This window comes from Ischnura elegans, chromosome 2 (assembly GCF_921293095.1).
Source record: "Ischnura elegans chromosome 2, ioIscEleg1.1, whole genome shotgun sequence".
NCBI classification, from domain to species: Eukaryota; Metazoa; Arthropoda; class Insecta; order Odonata; family Coenagrionidae; genus Ischnura; species Ischnura elegans.
Genome location: NC_060247.1, coordinates 132818511 through 132834932, shown reverse-complemented (window position 1 = coordinate 132834932; position 16422 = coordinate 132818511). Strand labels below are relative to the sequence as shown.

General features: G+C 38.9%; 1 protein-coding gene across 2 annotated transcripts in view; it reads left to right on the top strand.

Annotated features, from left to right (window-relative positions):
* The window catches only part of LOC124154652 (sortilin-related receptor-like), a 103596-nt gene that overhangs the window by 67834 nt on the left and 19340 nt on the right, over positions 1–16422 (top strand). For both annotated transcript variants that reach the window (XM_046528506.1, XM_046528505.1), the window contains exons 26-30: positions 1073–1307; positions 5421–5519; positions 5613–5768; positions 9665–9924; positions 13740–14044. In XM_046528506.1, the coding sequence (XP_046384462.1) occupies positions 1073–1307; positions 5421–5519; positions 5613–5768; positions 9665–9924; positions 13740–14044 (1055 nt within the window). The remainder of the gene's footprint in view (positions 1–1072; positions 1308–5420; positions 5520–5612; positions 5769–9664; positions 9925–13739; positions 14045–16422) is intronic.

The following is a 16422-nucleotide window of genomic DNA, read 5'->3' as shown; positions in this document are numbered from 1 at the left end:
TTGGCAAGCTTGTAATAACCTATTAATTGCGCAGTGGCATTATAACGGCATGTATTTCAGAAAAAGTATGGCAATAATTGTATTTGATTTTATATTGTAAAATGTCGTTTTTTTAATACTTGTTAATAGAATTTCACCTTTTCCACCTTTATATTTAAATTGTGAAATTAAATATTAAATCACTAGTTAATGAGTTAATTGTTGATATTACTTTTGTTGAATATGATCCCCTCTATCCATCGTTAAACTAGGAGGTTTAGTAACTTCAAATACTCGTGGGCTATTCAGTAGGAAAAATCGAATATTGGAACACGTGAGGATACTCCGTTTATCTCCGATAGTCTGCTTGTTTCTGTCTATATAGAAACATTTTCGCAGGCCAAATTTTACTAAAGGTACAAAGTTTTTAATTTGGTTTTATCTGTTATATAACATCAAGCACAATTTTCCATCTTATCATAGGCTACGAGTAACTTTCTTTGCAGGCACAGGCTGTAACGAGGAGAAAAAATTGATATCTTACCGACGAGTCTAAAAGAGAGATTCACAAATGATCTGTATACTCAAAATATTAATATAAAAACTTTTCTGGCGCTAGATATGCGAATAACATCTGGCACTGACTTGATATGTAAATATTAATTCTGGCATATTCTAAAGTGGACAGCAGATATTTTCTTGCGCGTGGATAACCAAGTAAAGGCTCGGGGCACTTGCTTGAAATTACCATAACACTCTCCACAAACCTTACGATACCACACTAAGCTTTCATGTACTCTAAACGCATGATAAACAATATTTTCTACCGAATGACCCTACCTGTTCACTATGAACCGATATTTTGAACTGTTCTTTTTACTGAACAGGATCAAAGTGAACGGTTCATAAAAATGAACAGTTTAACCCACCTCTAATATGTAGGGTCGACTGAGAATACGGCCCTAATACAAGTAATTTATGTATTTTAAGAACTTGGTAAGGATTTCCACCTTCGCTACTTGGTTTATGTGCTTCTGTGTCCTGATTGATAAAATTCTCCCATTCCAAATTTAATTTTGTTTTATTTCTGCAGGTTTCAGCCATGAATACTGTGGAGAGCAACAGCTCCAATGTAGTCATTTTGACGTTTGACAAGAATGCAATGATCAATGCGGTCGAAGATCTGAAAGTCATTGAGAAGAGTGAAAAAAGTGTTACGCTTGGTTGGAAGAAGATTTCCAACGTAGAAGGCTACAATGTGTATCCCATAGTGGCAGCATTTTACCCGAAAATGAATAAAACCAAGACTGGAGAGAACCAAACCACAGGTATCATCTCTTAGGTTAGATTTTGACTAGAGATGGATGGATCCAGGATTTTTTCAGATCCAGATCAGATGCTTTATTTCAGGTGTCAGATCTTTGGATATTTTCTGATCCAAATGCTTTTTTAATTGCCTTCCATAAAGCAAAGTAATTATTCAAGTTTCTTCTTGGTACATACGAATAAAGTAATGCTTTTTAGATTGTCTTACAAATTTTAATGTTTATAATGATTAAAAAATCAGTTTTACGAGCTTTCAAGTTATTAAAAATGCTTTTTAGATTGTCTTACAAATTTTAATGTTTATAATGATTAAAAAATCAGTTTTACGATTCAAGTTATTAAAAAAAATAATATCTTTACACACTCAGGATCTCAACTTTAACACTTGTGTTTGGCAATGAAAGTAGGTTTCAATCTGTGCAAAAACCAATCGACTGTATTCTAATTTTCCTCACAAACATTTCCCCCAAAATTTATCACTTTCTCATCACACACTGAACTGTTTCCCAAGGAAATCCTTGAGCTGTGGTGAGCTGGATTTTTCCCTTCCTTGCGATGGTTACATACCACAGTGCACAGACATGGCATACATTGAGTTCTCCTTATCCCAATAAAAATGTTTCAACACTACGAATGACATTTTTATCTGTATTTCATTGAATTAAATTGCAACAGCGCAATCTGCAATACAATGAGGAACTTGCATGGGTCGTAGATTGCTCTAGAAACTATTTTGAATAAGTAAAATGGATACATCAGCTCGCAAAAATACCTTAAGTTTCTCGATTCCACATCAATAGAAATAAAAAAATTGCATTTAAAATCGAGAAAAATTCCTCTGAGCCGATCACTGCGCGAAGACACCCAAGCGTTGCCGAGGCCAGGCGTGACGTCATAGGTGCCTAAACAACCGTAGGGAGTTGGGAAATACGCTGAGCGCATGATGTAAAATTTGTTTTGAGGGAGTATTTAGCCGCTAATCGTCACTTTATTTTGTTCTGTTATTCTTGGGCAAGTTTTCCTATTGCCATTGTGCCACGATTTTTACTTGGGATATTAAAATGCGACATCGGGATTATGAAGTAGGTTCAAGCGTTCCACTTCGTATGTTTTAGTTATCAGAAAAATGGATGATAACGTTGCCGCTCGTTCAAATACTACACCTGAAATTCATCTACATCTACATAATACCCCGCAAGCCGCCTAAAAGGCGTGTGGCGGGGGGTGTTAGGAAATTTTTTTTAGGACGAATTCTCTGCAAAACAGTCTGCACACAATCCACATGTGAGATCGCGTTATTTAGGTATTATAAAATTTTTGGTTGAACTGCTCCAGTTTTATATTTTATGTCCTTACTCAGATATTAATATTAAAAAACAGAACAAAATATGAGGGCATCCGAGCCTCTATCGTTGGATATTTATCTTTAAATAGAAAATAATAAACACGTCTAACAAACGAAGCTCTCACAACTGCTGGCAACTATTACAAACAATCACAACAATAGCTTCGTGTGATGTTTAGGCACCTTGGACGTCATCGCGGCTTCGCCGGCAGTGGCTTGGGGGGTGAGGGAGTTTTTCCTGCGCTTTAAAATTCGTTATATTTATCATTGAATATCTCGCGAAGGAAAACTCAGATTTACATGCGGTTTTCTTTGTTGTAATCAGAAAATAATTTTCTGTCCGCCTGTGAAATAAAAAAAATTCATGCAAGTTCCCCATTAACAATGTTAAGAACAACATTGACGTCACATGAGAAGAGGTGCGGGAACAGAACGAGGTGACTGCTCAGCAAGAGGAAAGGGTGGGCAGCATAAGCATGTAAAGGAGAGGTGGAGGGGAAGGAGTGCGCTCCCTCCGTCTTTCAAGAAACAAGACTAGGAATGAGGGTATCAAGGACGAACGTGTGATGTTCTTACTATTTTATGACGTCGTTGCCTTCAAAGCGAAGCTGGGCAAGCTATGTATTTACGTTTCCTCTCTGTCTCTTCTTGTTTGAGGATTATAATGCTACACTTTTCTTTGAAAATTGTGCTGTTTGGACAATGCTGAATATTGGAATAGTCTTGTTGTAACTAAAAAACTTTGTGTCAATCGATTAGAGCTTAAAAACAAAGTACTCTCAGAAATGCGTTATGTTTGGTCTCATTCTTGTTGAATCTTGTTCACGTAATACAATTGCTGAAAGCTATCAAGATATCCTCGAGCCAAGTAAGTTACTCACCTATCATTTGTTCTCTAGAAAGGCTGGTAGGACGAAAAAGGTCAGTGGGTGAGATATGGCAGGAATGAGACACGTTTTCATTGTTCTTGTGTAACTTGATATTTTCCTTCAAAGATGATGATTTATGGTCTGTGTGATCTCGAAAAGGAAAAAATTATCAGGGGCACAGACTGATTGAGGGCCAAGGTGGATTTTTGACATCTGCAACGTGGTTAGTTTTGATGTGGTTATTACCCTATTGCCCTGAGATTCCCCCGATTCAATCTCTTGGGAGGAGTCGCTCTATTTGCTTATCGTCTTTTGTCTTTAAAATTTTCCACAGCTGAAATTCTGTTGGATAACCCATACGAGAGCCTTTAAACAATATGGTTCCTGAGTAGGGCAAGCATCGCAGTGCGATGACACATGCGAAGAGATGATAGGAACTCTTTCCACTCCCGCTTATGGGAAGCTGCATTTGCTGAAGCATTAATTTAAAATTTCCGATCCAGATCCAATGTCTTCAGCGAATTTGGATCCGAAGTATCCGGTGAAAGGCAGTTTCTGCTGATATTTGGATCCAAGTTATCCAATCCAACCATCCCTAATTTTGGTATGAAACGGTCAACAATATCCAAAATCCCAGTGTGTCTTTATCACTATTAATCCTTCTGCACCCTTGAGATCAAATTATTGAGTCCCTCAAGGCTCAGCCCTTGGACCTCTATTATTTCCTTTCATTATGAATAATTACCTTCTTACATCACCTGCAAATTTATTTAATTCAAGTTTCCCTAATTAGAGCGCCACCACTAACAATCCACAAAACAAACACCCATGACCTGGTTAGGGATTACCCAGGCAGGACTCGAACCTGCGACCTTCGACTAGGCAGGCAAGGACACACCACCACCAAGTCCATCACCAAAGAAACAGCTGGAAGCTTCAAATAGGAAAAAGTTTGAAGTAGTGCTGGTATTGAGGTTATTGGATCTGTGAATACCATATATCCATACTTTATGCTGGTTATACTATGTACTTAAATTCACAAATCCAATGACCTCGATACTAGCACTACTTATAAGTTTTCCTAACTGAAGCTTCCAACTTTTATTCTGCCAGTATCCATACGCTGATTATAGTGCTTTTATTCACGAATACAGTAATCTGAATACCTACACTACTTCTAACTTTGTCCTATCTGAATATTCCAACTTTTTCTGCCAATGAACTGGTTCTAAAGAATGAGAAACCTCAGACACTGGCCTTCTCATTAAGCACCACAGCTAATCCGCTGAGTTATTAATAATAATAATAATATATTACTTTACTTACATGCTATTATATAATTATATACTATTATAATAATATACTATATAATAATTATATACTATTTTACTTATTAGTAGTACTTTTAGTTACTGAGTTATTGGTAATTATAAATTGAACGATTTATAAAAATTAAATTTTATCAATTAGCCACTGCATCAATTAATTATTTTTTGGCCAACAAATAAGCTTAAAATATCAATAAAGGGTAGATCATTAGAAGCAATAGATGTTTATTAACATGCTGAGATACATGACTATGATTTACATGCAGCTCAATTGCAATAATGTTCCTAGGTTTGAAAAGTAGATCCTTTGCCAAGGCAAGGAAAATATTATCTATGTATAAAGGATTATCTAGAAGTGCCTTTGTTATGTATAAGAAAACCTTAGCTCGTTTAAGAAAAGGTCCAACTTTCATACTCGGGAACAGTGATGGCTTCGGTATCCCTTATTGCCAACTAACCAAAAACAGCAATTATTTTAATATTTGAAAATTACTACTCTTCCAAAGATTGCCCCTAGAAACCAAAGATGTGTGTGTGCACAAATTTGAGATTTAAATATCTTTTCATTTCCAGTCAGAGATTTGTCTCCAGGAATCTCCTATACATTTGAGGTCAGTGCATTCAGAAAGAATTTCACGGGACCTACTCGGACAATCAATGTCCAGACAGATGGTACGTATAGTTGTGTTAAAGTGCATGCCCTCCTACACTCCTCTTGCTATTATGACCAGTGCCAGTGTTTTATACTTGTTTGTTGCTTTCCAGGCACTCCGCTCCCCTCGGTCACAAATATCAAAGCAGGTGTCCTTACAATGCAGAGGACTTCGGTAAAATTGAACTGGGACCCTCTCAAAGACAGTCGCAAGGAGAAGTGGGTCTACGGTGTTTACTATGCTCTCAAGCCAAAGGATTTGTTTGAAGGTACGTTTGTGTGTCCTCCACTATCCTCATGCCTCTAGATGCCTGCTGGCAGTCGAAAACATTGCTGCTGTCCTGAAGGTCTCTGTTTATGTATTGGCCGTATCCATATTGGAAGAAATAGGTGATTCAATCAAAATTTTCAATTGAATTTATGAATATTCCATTGAATATAAAGAAGTTTAATATCTAGTTAAATAAATATTTGCGGTCAAGATAAGGGAATGGAATAAAAGAATGAGCTCTTTGTCGCCAAATCATGTTATAGTTAATACCATGTTAAGGGAATTCATGTTAAGCAGGGAATTCCTATATTTGAAATCAAGAAATTTGTCAAATTAATGTGTGTAAAATAAAGCTTTACTGCTCTGCAAAGTTACGATATGAATCCCCTGCATTGCTGATGCATGACTTAACTTATCTGAGATATGTAGTGTGGTTGAGCCCAACTAGGCAAAGCTGAAAGACAATATACGATGGGGAAAAAGGTATTTCAACAAAATTTGTGCCACCACTACTGCTCAATGGAAAAATAGGCTTGTTCTACTGCAGGTTGTTATTCTTTGGCATATGAGGTAAATTCGAGCTCTCATTTTTTCATCATCTAAATATATGGTGGATTAGTGTTGTCCCTCCACTTGAGTGTGTCTCTTGATGCGCCCCAGCTCCTTAGAGTACAGGGGCGAAGCTAAGAATTAAGGCTAGGGTATTTAGTCGCAGTTAATAATGAGGGGGGCTGGGGGTATGGAATACCCACCAGGGTAAGCAGGAGGTTAGGGGGCTCTCCCCCAGAAAAATTTTAAGATAAATGGTTCAAAATGGTGAGTTTTACGTCTTTCTGAAAGATATTTTATTAATACTTGAACTATTCTATAAGTAATATTTATCCAATTAAGTAAAAAGGATTAAGCTTAATTTCTCTGAGCTCTGGAGGGGTTTGTCCCCCAAAACTCCACCCTTGCTGCGCCACTGCATTAGATGGCATCATGTACACATCGGAAGCATTGCCTTGAATTCTACTTCACATTTCCCCACCAAGCGACAACACCAAATGGATTTTCTTCTCAAAATACTCTACAGAAGACCGAAGGAAGTTTTTTTCCTCAGAGAAAAAGACAGTTGACTAGAAGATTTGATGAGTTATACACTTGAATACAGTTTCGTTTGAATGCATACATATTTTCTTTACTATGGCTGACAAGCTAACTTCCAAAATGCTTTTATGCATATTTGCATTGAGAAATACATAAGTCCTTCCTTAGAGATGCTGTTGACTCTAGGCGAGAGGGGATAAGTAATTGGATTGAGGCAAAATTAACAGCAAAGGTTATGGAAAAAATAACTAATTAATGTATATGATGATTTTTAAAGAATGTTTTACATAAATTAAGAAGAAAAAGACAATTCTTCAAAATTCTTAAATGCAGATATGAAAAAACTAGGGATGGGTCGAATAGTAGATTTCTCGAATTCGAATATCGAATTCGAATATTAAATCATTGCTCGAATATTCGAATACCTCGAATTTCGAATACCTCGAATACTAAACGATGAATGTGAAAATGTTTGACTAGGTCGCCTATGCAGCAGGAAACCCAAGATTTTGGCGAGTAATTGTGATTGCCTTTAAAGGATTCAAACAAGGAATTTAGCTGATTAATGGAATATTTTAATTTTATGTAAACAATAGGGTAGTTTCCTTCATTAAAGAAAACGAAAGGTATTGATTGTGATTCGTTACCCACCATTAGTGTATTCATAATAAACAAATTATTTCAATCCAGAAATACCGGTTTAGACTAATGGCAATGTTCAATTTTACCTCATTTGAAAAAGGCCAGATTGGCGCCTATGCGATGCCACTCCACGTGGCATCACAGGGACCTAGTTTCTACACGAGAGGATCGGAGTTTTACATCGTCTGAGGTTACTAATGCATGCATGAGGCACAGAGCTCAGGGAAACATGTCTTTATAATCACACAGTCTGTTTGATAAGGTATTAATAATCCTTATTTAAGCCAAGCGCTACCAGCTAGCATGGTACTCGGCTACCTGCTAGCATCCTGCGTCGTAATAGCGCTCAGAGCCTCGCCCCAAGGTCACCTCACTTGCGGCAGCGGGAACCAGAACGACGTCACGCGGAGTTTTTCCCGGCATTCATACTTACCCGTCGCGTTTTCGCGCGCTTGAAAATTTTCACTTTTAATTTAATCGCGAAAAATAGATATCGTCTTATAAAACTCTAAAAGCGTTAAATACGTACTTCAGGAGTATTAATATTTCGATTTAGGCAATAAAAAATAATAGGAAACCACCCTATTTGAGCATTACGCCTCCGTTGTATTTCTTCTTCTTCCCGGTATTTATTTTCCTGCGCAAAATGCTTAAATAAAGTCAGAAATATGTCGTGTTTGGTCTTATTCTTTTTTAAATTACGCGCACATTACTATTATTTCAATCCAATAAAGGTGTAATAACAATTGCCGAAAGTCATTGTTAGACACCTTTCGGGCTAGTAGATGACTCATGCAGCAGTTGACCTCGAGAAAGGGGGAAATTCGAAGCAGGTAGGTAGAAAAAGGTCAGTGGGTGAGAAAAGGGGGTGGGTGCGAGACACGTTTTTATTTTTCTCGCGTAACTTGATATTTTTTGAAGCTAAGGTTTTTGTAATACAATCCCTGCGCGAGCTGGGATCTTTTGTTTGATTTCGGAGAAGAGGAAATCGTCAAGAGTGGGTGAGGCGAATGCTGAATGGAGGGGGATAGCAGATCGTGGGAAATGCGCCAATATCACTATCCCACGGCACTGAGTTCCTCCCTCTAGTAGTTTCATCTCCTGGGGAAGATTCAAAATAAGTGCCTGTCATTATTAGCCTCAAAGGACACACGGCAAACACCTCCTCTCATTTTATCAAAAGATGGATGCGGGAAAATGGTCAGTGGGGAGAAAGAGGGAAGGGTGAAACACGATTCTATTATTTTCCGGTAACTTGATATTTTTTTCAAAGCTGAGGTCTTCGTAATACGATCCCTGCACGAGCCGGGACCTTTTTTTGTTTTCGGGGAAGAGGAAACCGTCTGAGGGGGTGGGGCGAACGCTGAATGGATGGGGATAGCGGATCGTGGGAAATGCGCCAATGTTGCTATCCCACGGAACGGAGGTTCTCCTGATGGGGGACACCTGGGATTTTCAGATTTTTTTCATCCGATCAATTTCGGTTCCCCACGTCGAACTCTTTTCACCGCTCGAACCCGTGAATTTGATGTATTTCGTCAGCTTGCCTAAAACGGCGCTGCATGCACTAGACGACTAGAGTTCTCATTTTTCCGAGTCAACTACCAACGACGTGCGAGCGACAGTGTATGACGCGAAATTCTAAGTATTCGAGGTATTCGAGACGGTACCTTTGGCATAACTATTCGAGATCTCGAATATCGAATACTTTCTATTATTCGAGGTATTCGAGTATTCGCGGATACTATTCGCACATCTCTAGAAAAAACATGAAACCAAAAATACTCATTTCCTAGAGAAAAACAATGAAGTTATTTTGTGCGTTAAAAATTTCGAAACTGGATAACTGGATGGACTGGAAACTTGACTGTAAAATGAATATCAATGCAAAATGTACAATGCAGATGAAGTTAAACAAAATATACGCAATACATACAGAGACCTTTTACAATAATCTTTCAATGTCATCACAAGTTATTATCAATTTTAATCAACCTCAAGTATTTGTGTTTTATTTAATTTTATTGTATAGGATATTATACAAATTTTGGCCCCAAATACGAGAAACTCTTTTTGTACATAGTTAAATTAGTTTGGACATCTCTTATCTCCTGAACTGAAAATGCCTGGCCTAATATCCTCTTTATCCCGTGGCGATTACAGGTCCCAAGCTCACCACATCGGAGCTGAGCGCAACTGTGAAGGGGCTGGAGGCGTGCGAGTCGTATGTGTTTGATGTGGCACTGGTTGGTCCCCTTGGCAGGGGTCCCCTCTCGACCCAACCCCTCAATATTGTCACGCACTTTGACGTCTACGCTCCACCCAAAAATCTTAAAGTGGTTGCTGATGCCAACAATGAGACTGTCATGGTCGTCTCATGGAATTCATCCTGTCCCCAGATGACGGACAAGATAGGCTACATGGTAATTCCTATTTCTCCTTTCACTATTTTTTACTTTGGATCAGTGCAGCTAAATGAATATCTTCTTAACCCTTTCGAGACGGCGGAGTTTTCGTCTTAGCATGACTGCTGTACTAAGCCCCAAGAGACTCTTCTTTCTCATGGTATGGAGCATTTTTGGAGGACATTCGTTAAGAATGGTCTCGCTGAACCTTTTTTGACCCCTCCCCGCTGGGACTCCGCATTATCTTGGACTCCGAGAGTAGTTGTGCTCCCTCCTTTCCGGGTTTACGACCATACCTGCGGCATTGGTTCGCGGTCAACTTATGTATTGCTTATATGTATTTAACATATGGATAATTGTTGCTTGTACGTAAATTGCAGACTTTGAATTGAATTCCTCATTTTTTTCTGAGCATTTTCAAATTTTAAACGAATTTCTAAGGTCAATATTAATGCATTTAATGCAGCAACAATTTCCATGTTGTTGTTTATACATAACTCGAGATATAAGTTAATATTTATCATAGAATTTAGTTTTAAAATTTAAACGCTGCTCAAAAGACAATTGAGAAATGAACAAATATTTATTTCAAAAACTGACTGGATAAACAATTGTATGACCGCTCTCCCTAACCGCTAAGAGGGGTTATAAAAGACGAGGGGTCCCGGGTACCTGCTCCTGGATTCCGAGGGTAAATCTTAAGCCCCGCAGCGTTGGGTCCCGAGACGAAGACGATGTAAACCTGCGACCGTCCTAAAAGGGAGAGAGCTAGAAAACGTATATATACGGCTTTCATTACCTCGGTTTTTAGTTCTCTTTTTATTTACCATGTTCATTTTAAAAGTTGGTCCATCCGTACTTATTAACCTTTTTTTAAGATTTTTTTTTTTTTTTTTTTTTTTTTTTTTTTTTTTTTTTTGAGTCCTCACTTACTTCTGTTTTGTAAAATATATGAGATTGGGTAATAGCTTCATATATTCCAATTTTTTTTTGTTATTGAAACAGACACTTATAGAATATTGACAGACTTCAATAGCATCTAGGGGTTGGTTTTAATCTGAAGTGGAACCATTCATTTATGAAGTTCATGGGTGCCAAATTTCTTCATTTTTTTAAATTAGAGGATTTATGAAATGGAGTTCGTATTTATGTGTTGTGGGTTGTATGGATTTGTCACCAGCCTAGTATGAGATTATCCATAAAAGTACCACCTCACTCACACTATATTGTCAGTATTTCAGCTGTAGTGTCCGCCCCGGTCTCTCTCGTGAGACGGAGGGTCGAACCCGGCTTTGCCATGTGGGTTCTTGCCTTTGGGTGCAGGAAGCAATGAATTGGTTCAAACTCTACTTTGTGAATAAAGTGAAAAGGCACTTTACCTTCGGGTCTCCTTGAGAAGCTCGTGCGATGCTCGCGAAGGCAGAGTGGCGGATGTCTTTGCGGCAGGGCTGCGATTCTCAAACTGAGTAGTAAATTCTTTTGCCTTCTCCTATTCTGGTTGCGCCCTAGGCAATAGATACCTCGGCCGACAGAGTCTCGGAATACAGCTCGGAGAATACGGGAGATTACTGCTTGTCCACCGTTCGCGGTACACGCCCCGGTTGTCACTCCCCAAACACCAACTGACTTCCTTCAGATTTTGAGAGTTTTTATACCCAAAATCTTGGCCTCCTGGGTCTTACCCCCCCCAAGTTGACCTATAGGAGTAACCAAGGAAGTAGAGTGTTTGTTACAATAACTCCATGTTGTTGAGTTGTCTCTTCTCCCGCATTCTCTAAGTGTATCTCTGTTGCCGTATTCCGCTTTCGCTTTCCTTGCCTCAAGTCATCCTCCCCCTCCGCCTCCCTCACGCGTTAGAGTGGGTGTAAATACTTCTGTGACCGAATTTTAGACGAAAATATTGTGTCCAAATTCGTGGTCACTACACAGCATTATGGAACAAAATTCCTAAATATACAATCAATATGTTCTTCTTGCAGCATACCTATACATTTAGAGGGTCAGTAATGTGAACAACTAAGATTGAATTTGAAACTAGCCTTGTGGGCATTGACCAAGTCATGGAAGATGAAACTGATTAAAATATATCGCAGTAATGACTATCTTACATTAAATTAATTGACCATAGGCTTCCTCAAAAAAACACCGCTATCCTTTGTCCCAATTTCCCTTGCCACCTTTCCCTTCTCCATGCCACCACTGTGGCTAACAGTAATACCTTTCTGCTCCAAAAGAGCTTCATTATGGTTGAACTATAGTTCAAGTGCAGGAAACAATAAGTTGTGCATCTGGAACTGTTGATGAGTTGCCATGAAAGAGGTGATGAGTTGCCACGGAAGTGGGGTTGAGTAGCTGAGGAAGAGGGTGTGAGAGTCACTTTTGGATGGAAGGTTGTTTGCTGTCCTTCAGCAACTGCCAACAATTGCCTGGGTGACTTGAAGCCCCTATACATTTTATGTTCACAATGGCATTGCACCATGGCAGATGGAGATGGGTGCTTCGGCATGCACTGAGGTCATCCACCCAGCAGGGCAGCACCATCCACGATGCAATAACGTATGTCTGAGGGCACCTGTTAAGGCAGGCCCACAGTTAGGTTGCTGCACTGAGTCGTCTGTGGCAGACTGCAAATAGTTGCATCACTAGGAAGGTGCCTTTGATATTTTTGAGAACTACATATACATTTAGATGAGCAGAAGATTGTGGAATCTCTTATTATCACGGAAGAGGGCTGCACCCAAGGTCACCATACCCGTAGGTGTATGGAAATTGAGGTAGCTACTGGCCTAGAGTTTTTAGTTAGAAACGTGGCTGAGTAAACATATGCCAGTATAGAGGGTCATACCTAAGGTTCTTATACTTTTGGCCAAGGGTATGATGATCTTGGATCTGGCTGATTTATCTACGTGACGTCAATGGGTTAATTGGACCTACAGTTGGGCAGTCGCTGCCTACCTGGTAGTATAACATGAGTTAAAATTTTAAAGTGTGAGACAATATGTTCTAAATTCTGGTGGCTCAATTCCTCAAGTCCTTATAACTGTTAAGCCAATGGATTGGAGAGATTTAGCCGGCCCAAACCTTGTAGATCCAAAGGAATTCCTATTGTAGAGTTGAGATGTGTCAAAATGTGTGGTAGACTTGAAAAAGTCACATCACTTGAAAACTGCCTTAGATATTTTGCATAACGTCGTGCTTTTGAAAATTTTGAGGCTCAGCCCTTTGGATTCATTTTTAATAAGGGTAGGAACCCAATTTATTTCCTGTGCTTGATTCAGGTAAGGATGGAAATTGATGGCTAATTTCATTGTGCATGTTGATAATCTTGCCGTGCACCTCTTTATCTTCCAATGGGACAGCTCCCTCCATTACCATGGACAATTGATGAACCACTAGACTTGGTGAAATGGAGGTGATGTCACTCCAAGTAACTGAGTAGGTGCTTCATAGCACAATAAAATGGAGGTTTCTGAGGTTTCACAGCTTTCCTTATATCTATGATCGGATCTGAGAGAGTAGTTCTTAAAATAGTGTCACTTCATCAATTAGAACTTTGTAAATGATCGTGAGTTTGTAAAAAATTGTGAGGTTGCTTGTATTACCTTTGCAGTTATTATAAAATGCATTGTTGGGACCTTCAACTTCATTAAAAATATATTCTACCAGATGTCCTCCTCATCGATCATTTTAGAAACCATAACTTTTCCTAATCGTTAAAAATAAGACGGCAACAAATGAGTTTTCATTTGAATCTGCTGTATATCTGTAACATAGTGTGGCTATTTGCAGATTATATACCGAGTTGTTGTCAATGGTGCCATCTTCCTTTTCAGATCACGGTAACGGAGCTCAGCCTTCAGCGGACTGCACACATATCATTGGCCCCCAGTGCAAATACGGCTCTAGAGCATCGAATAGAGGGCCGTTATGGGGGCCACTATGAGTTCAAAGTGCAGACGTTGCCTGCGGCCAGTGATGAGAAGACAGTTGGATTGTCCATGCCAAGTAAACCATACATATACACGGCCCCTCCCATTTTTCCTCCGCACCAAATCCAAGTGCTGCCAGAGCGAAATGGCAGCTACATAGTGTACTGGAAGGAGGACAAGGCGGTCACTCAACAAGTGCCTGACGGCAAGTGAGTAAATATTTAGTTTTGTGTTATGCCCTCCTTACCTCCTCCTGTGTTGACTTATATAAGGTTAATTAAAAACTTAACATTCCACTATGGTTATCTATGGTATTTCTCCACCAACTTTTTTAAATGTATTTATAACTTTGAGAACTTTAAAAGAAATTTGTTTTTTCTCACTTGGTAATGTGAAGTGAAACTAGTCATGAATAAATACCATTGAAAATCATGGTGTAATTTAATTTTTTAATTTATCTCATTAAATGGAGCTCCAAAAAGTATCGGCCACATCATCAATAGGGTAGTTTCCTTCATCAAAGAAAACAAAAGGCATTGATTGCGATTCGTTACCCACCATTAGTGTATTCATAATGTACAAATTATTTGGTTTTAGAAATGTACCGGTTTAGACGAATGGCAATGGTCAATTTTATCCTCATTTGAAAAAGGCCAGATTGGCACCCATGCGATGCCACTCCACGTGACGTCACAGGGACCTAGTTTCTATAGGAGTAGATAGGAGTTTTACATTGTCTTAGATTACCAATGCATGCATGAGGCACAGAGATCAGGGAAACATGTCTTAATTATCACCTATTAAAACTGCCTAAGGTCAGAAATTTTTCTTCGTTTGATAAGGTATTAATAATTCTTATTTAAGCCAAGCGCCACCAGCTAGCAGGGTACTCTGCTACCTGCTAGCATCCTGCATCATATCAGCGCTGAAAGCCTCGCCCCAAGGTCACCTCACTTGTGGCAGCGGGAACCAGAATTACGTCACACGGAGTGTTCCCATCATTCATACTTAGCCGTCGCATTTTCGTGCGCTTGAAAATTTTCACTTTTCATTTAATCACGAAAAATAGATATTTTCATTTAAAAATCTAAAAGCGGGAAATACGTAATCCAGGAGTAATAATCTTTCGATTTAGGCAATAAAAAAATAATACGAAACCACCCTATTGCATGTTGGCTTATCTTTTCATGCCAATTTAACTCCACCAGGTGTACGAATCCTCTTGTAACCTCTTTGAAGGAGGAGCACGTGATCAATTTGTGTGTTGAAGGCACTGCTGAGGCTGATTGTGAGGATACAGGGCCATCTCAAAAGAAGAAATGCTATAACATGGGGAAATCGCATGTGTAATCAAATGATATTAGAAATATTAACGTTCTTTGCTACGGTGTTCATGGGTGCTGGCCACTTAAAAGAAATAAGTGAGTCTCTGGAATACTATTCCTGCAAAATTTCTCGACTCAGGCTTTTTCCTTAAAATATGAGTCTCCTTTTGTGGGCCTCCCTTCATAGTCACGTAATTTCTCTGTGCCGCCTATGTTCAGACTCATAAAGTGAGATTGAAGTAGACAAAATGTGACGTCAATACTCCAGCACAGTCTTCATATAATATGGTTTCAGGCTTGATTTTGTGGAAGTTTGCCATATCCATGATAAAAACATAAATGGTAATTTCCACACTTTTTAATTCAACACTCAACGACCGACCATGGTTTGAACACATTGTGTCATTTTCAAGGTAATACAAGCAACGCTATAATGTGATACCATATGTCCAGGTTTCTCGGATCACCTTGGTATTAATGTTTTGCTGAGGTATACCTCAACCTGTAATAAGCCTGCTCAATTCGTCCCCAGACGATTTTTCTCTGCTGATGCCATCCAGGAGTTTGTTTGTGAGTTATCAAGTGAGTCTTGGGAGGATGTATTACAGAATTCTGATGTTGATGCTAAATTTAAGGCCTTTTTAAATATATTCATGTCATATTTTGAAGCTTGTTTTCCCATTAGAAAAGTTAGAAAAAAAACACCCTCATGGTGGATTCAAGCTCAATTCCCCTGAGCTGAAAGCCCTATCTGCTCATGTACGTGAACTTCATTACAGGAGTAAATTTGTTGACAATGCATTTCGCAGTGAATATCTTGATGCTCTAAAGCAACTCAAGTCCCGTGTTATTGGCGAGAAGAAGGCTGCCATCGATAACTTTCTAAGTAAATCAACTAACATTATTAGAGATACTTGGAAAGTAATTAAGGAGAATACTAACTCCTCTAACTGCCCTGGCAGCACTAGCATTGATTTTGGAGGTATATTGGAAGATAATCCTGAAAATATTGCTGATAAATTTAACCAGCAATTTTGTTATTTGCCTCTTTCCAATTGGTCTACTCGACCTATTTTGCAGTGGAGGACTTCTCCTCGCTCTATTTTTCTACATCCCATTGACCCTCATGAGGTTCAATGAACCATCATCTCCCTTGGTAATTCCTCACCTGGGCCTGATGGCATTCCTCATAGTATTATAATCGCTTCATCAAACTTAATTGCTCCCCCATTGACTGATATCATCAATCTCTCATTCAGCAC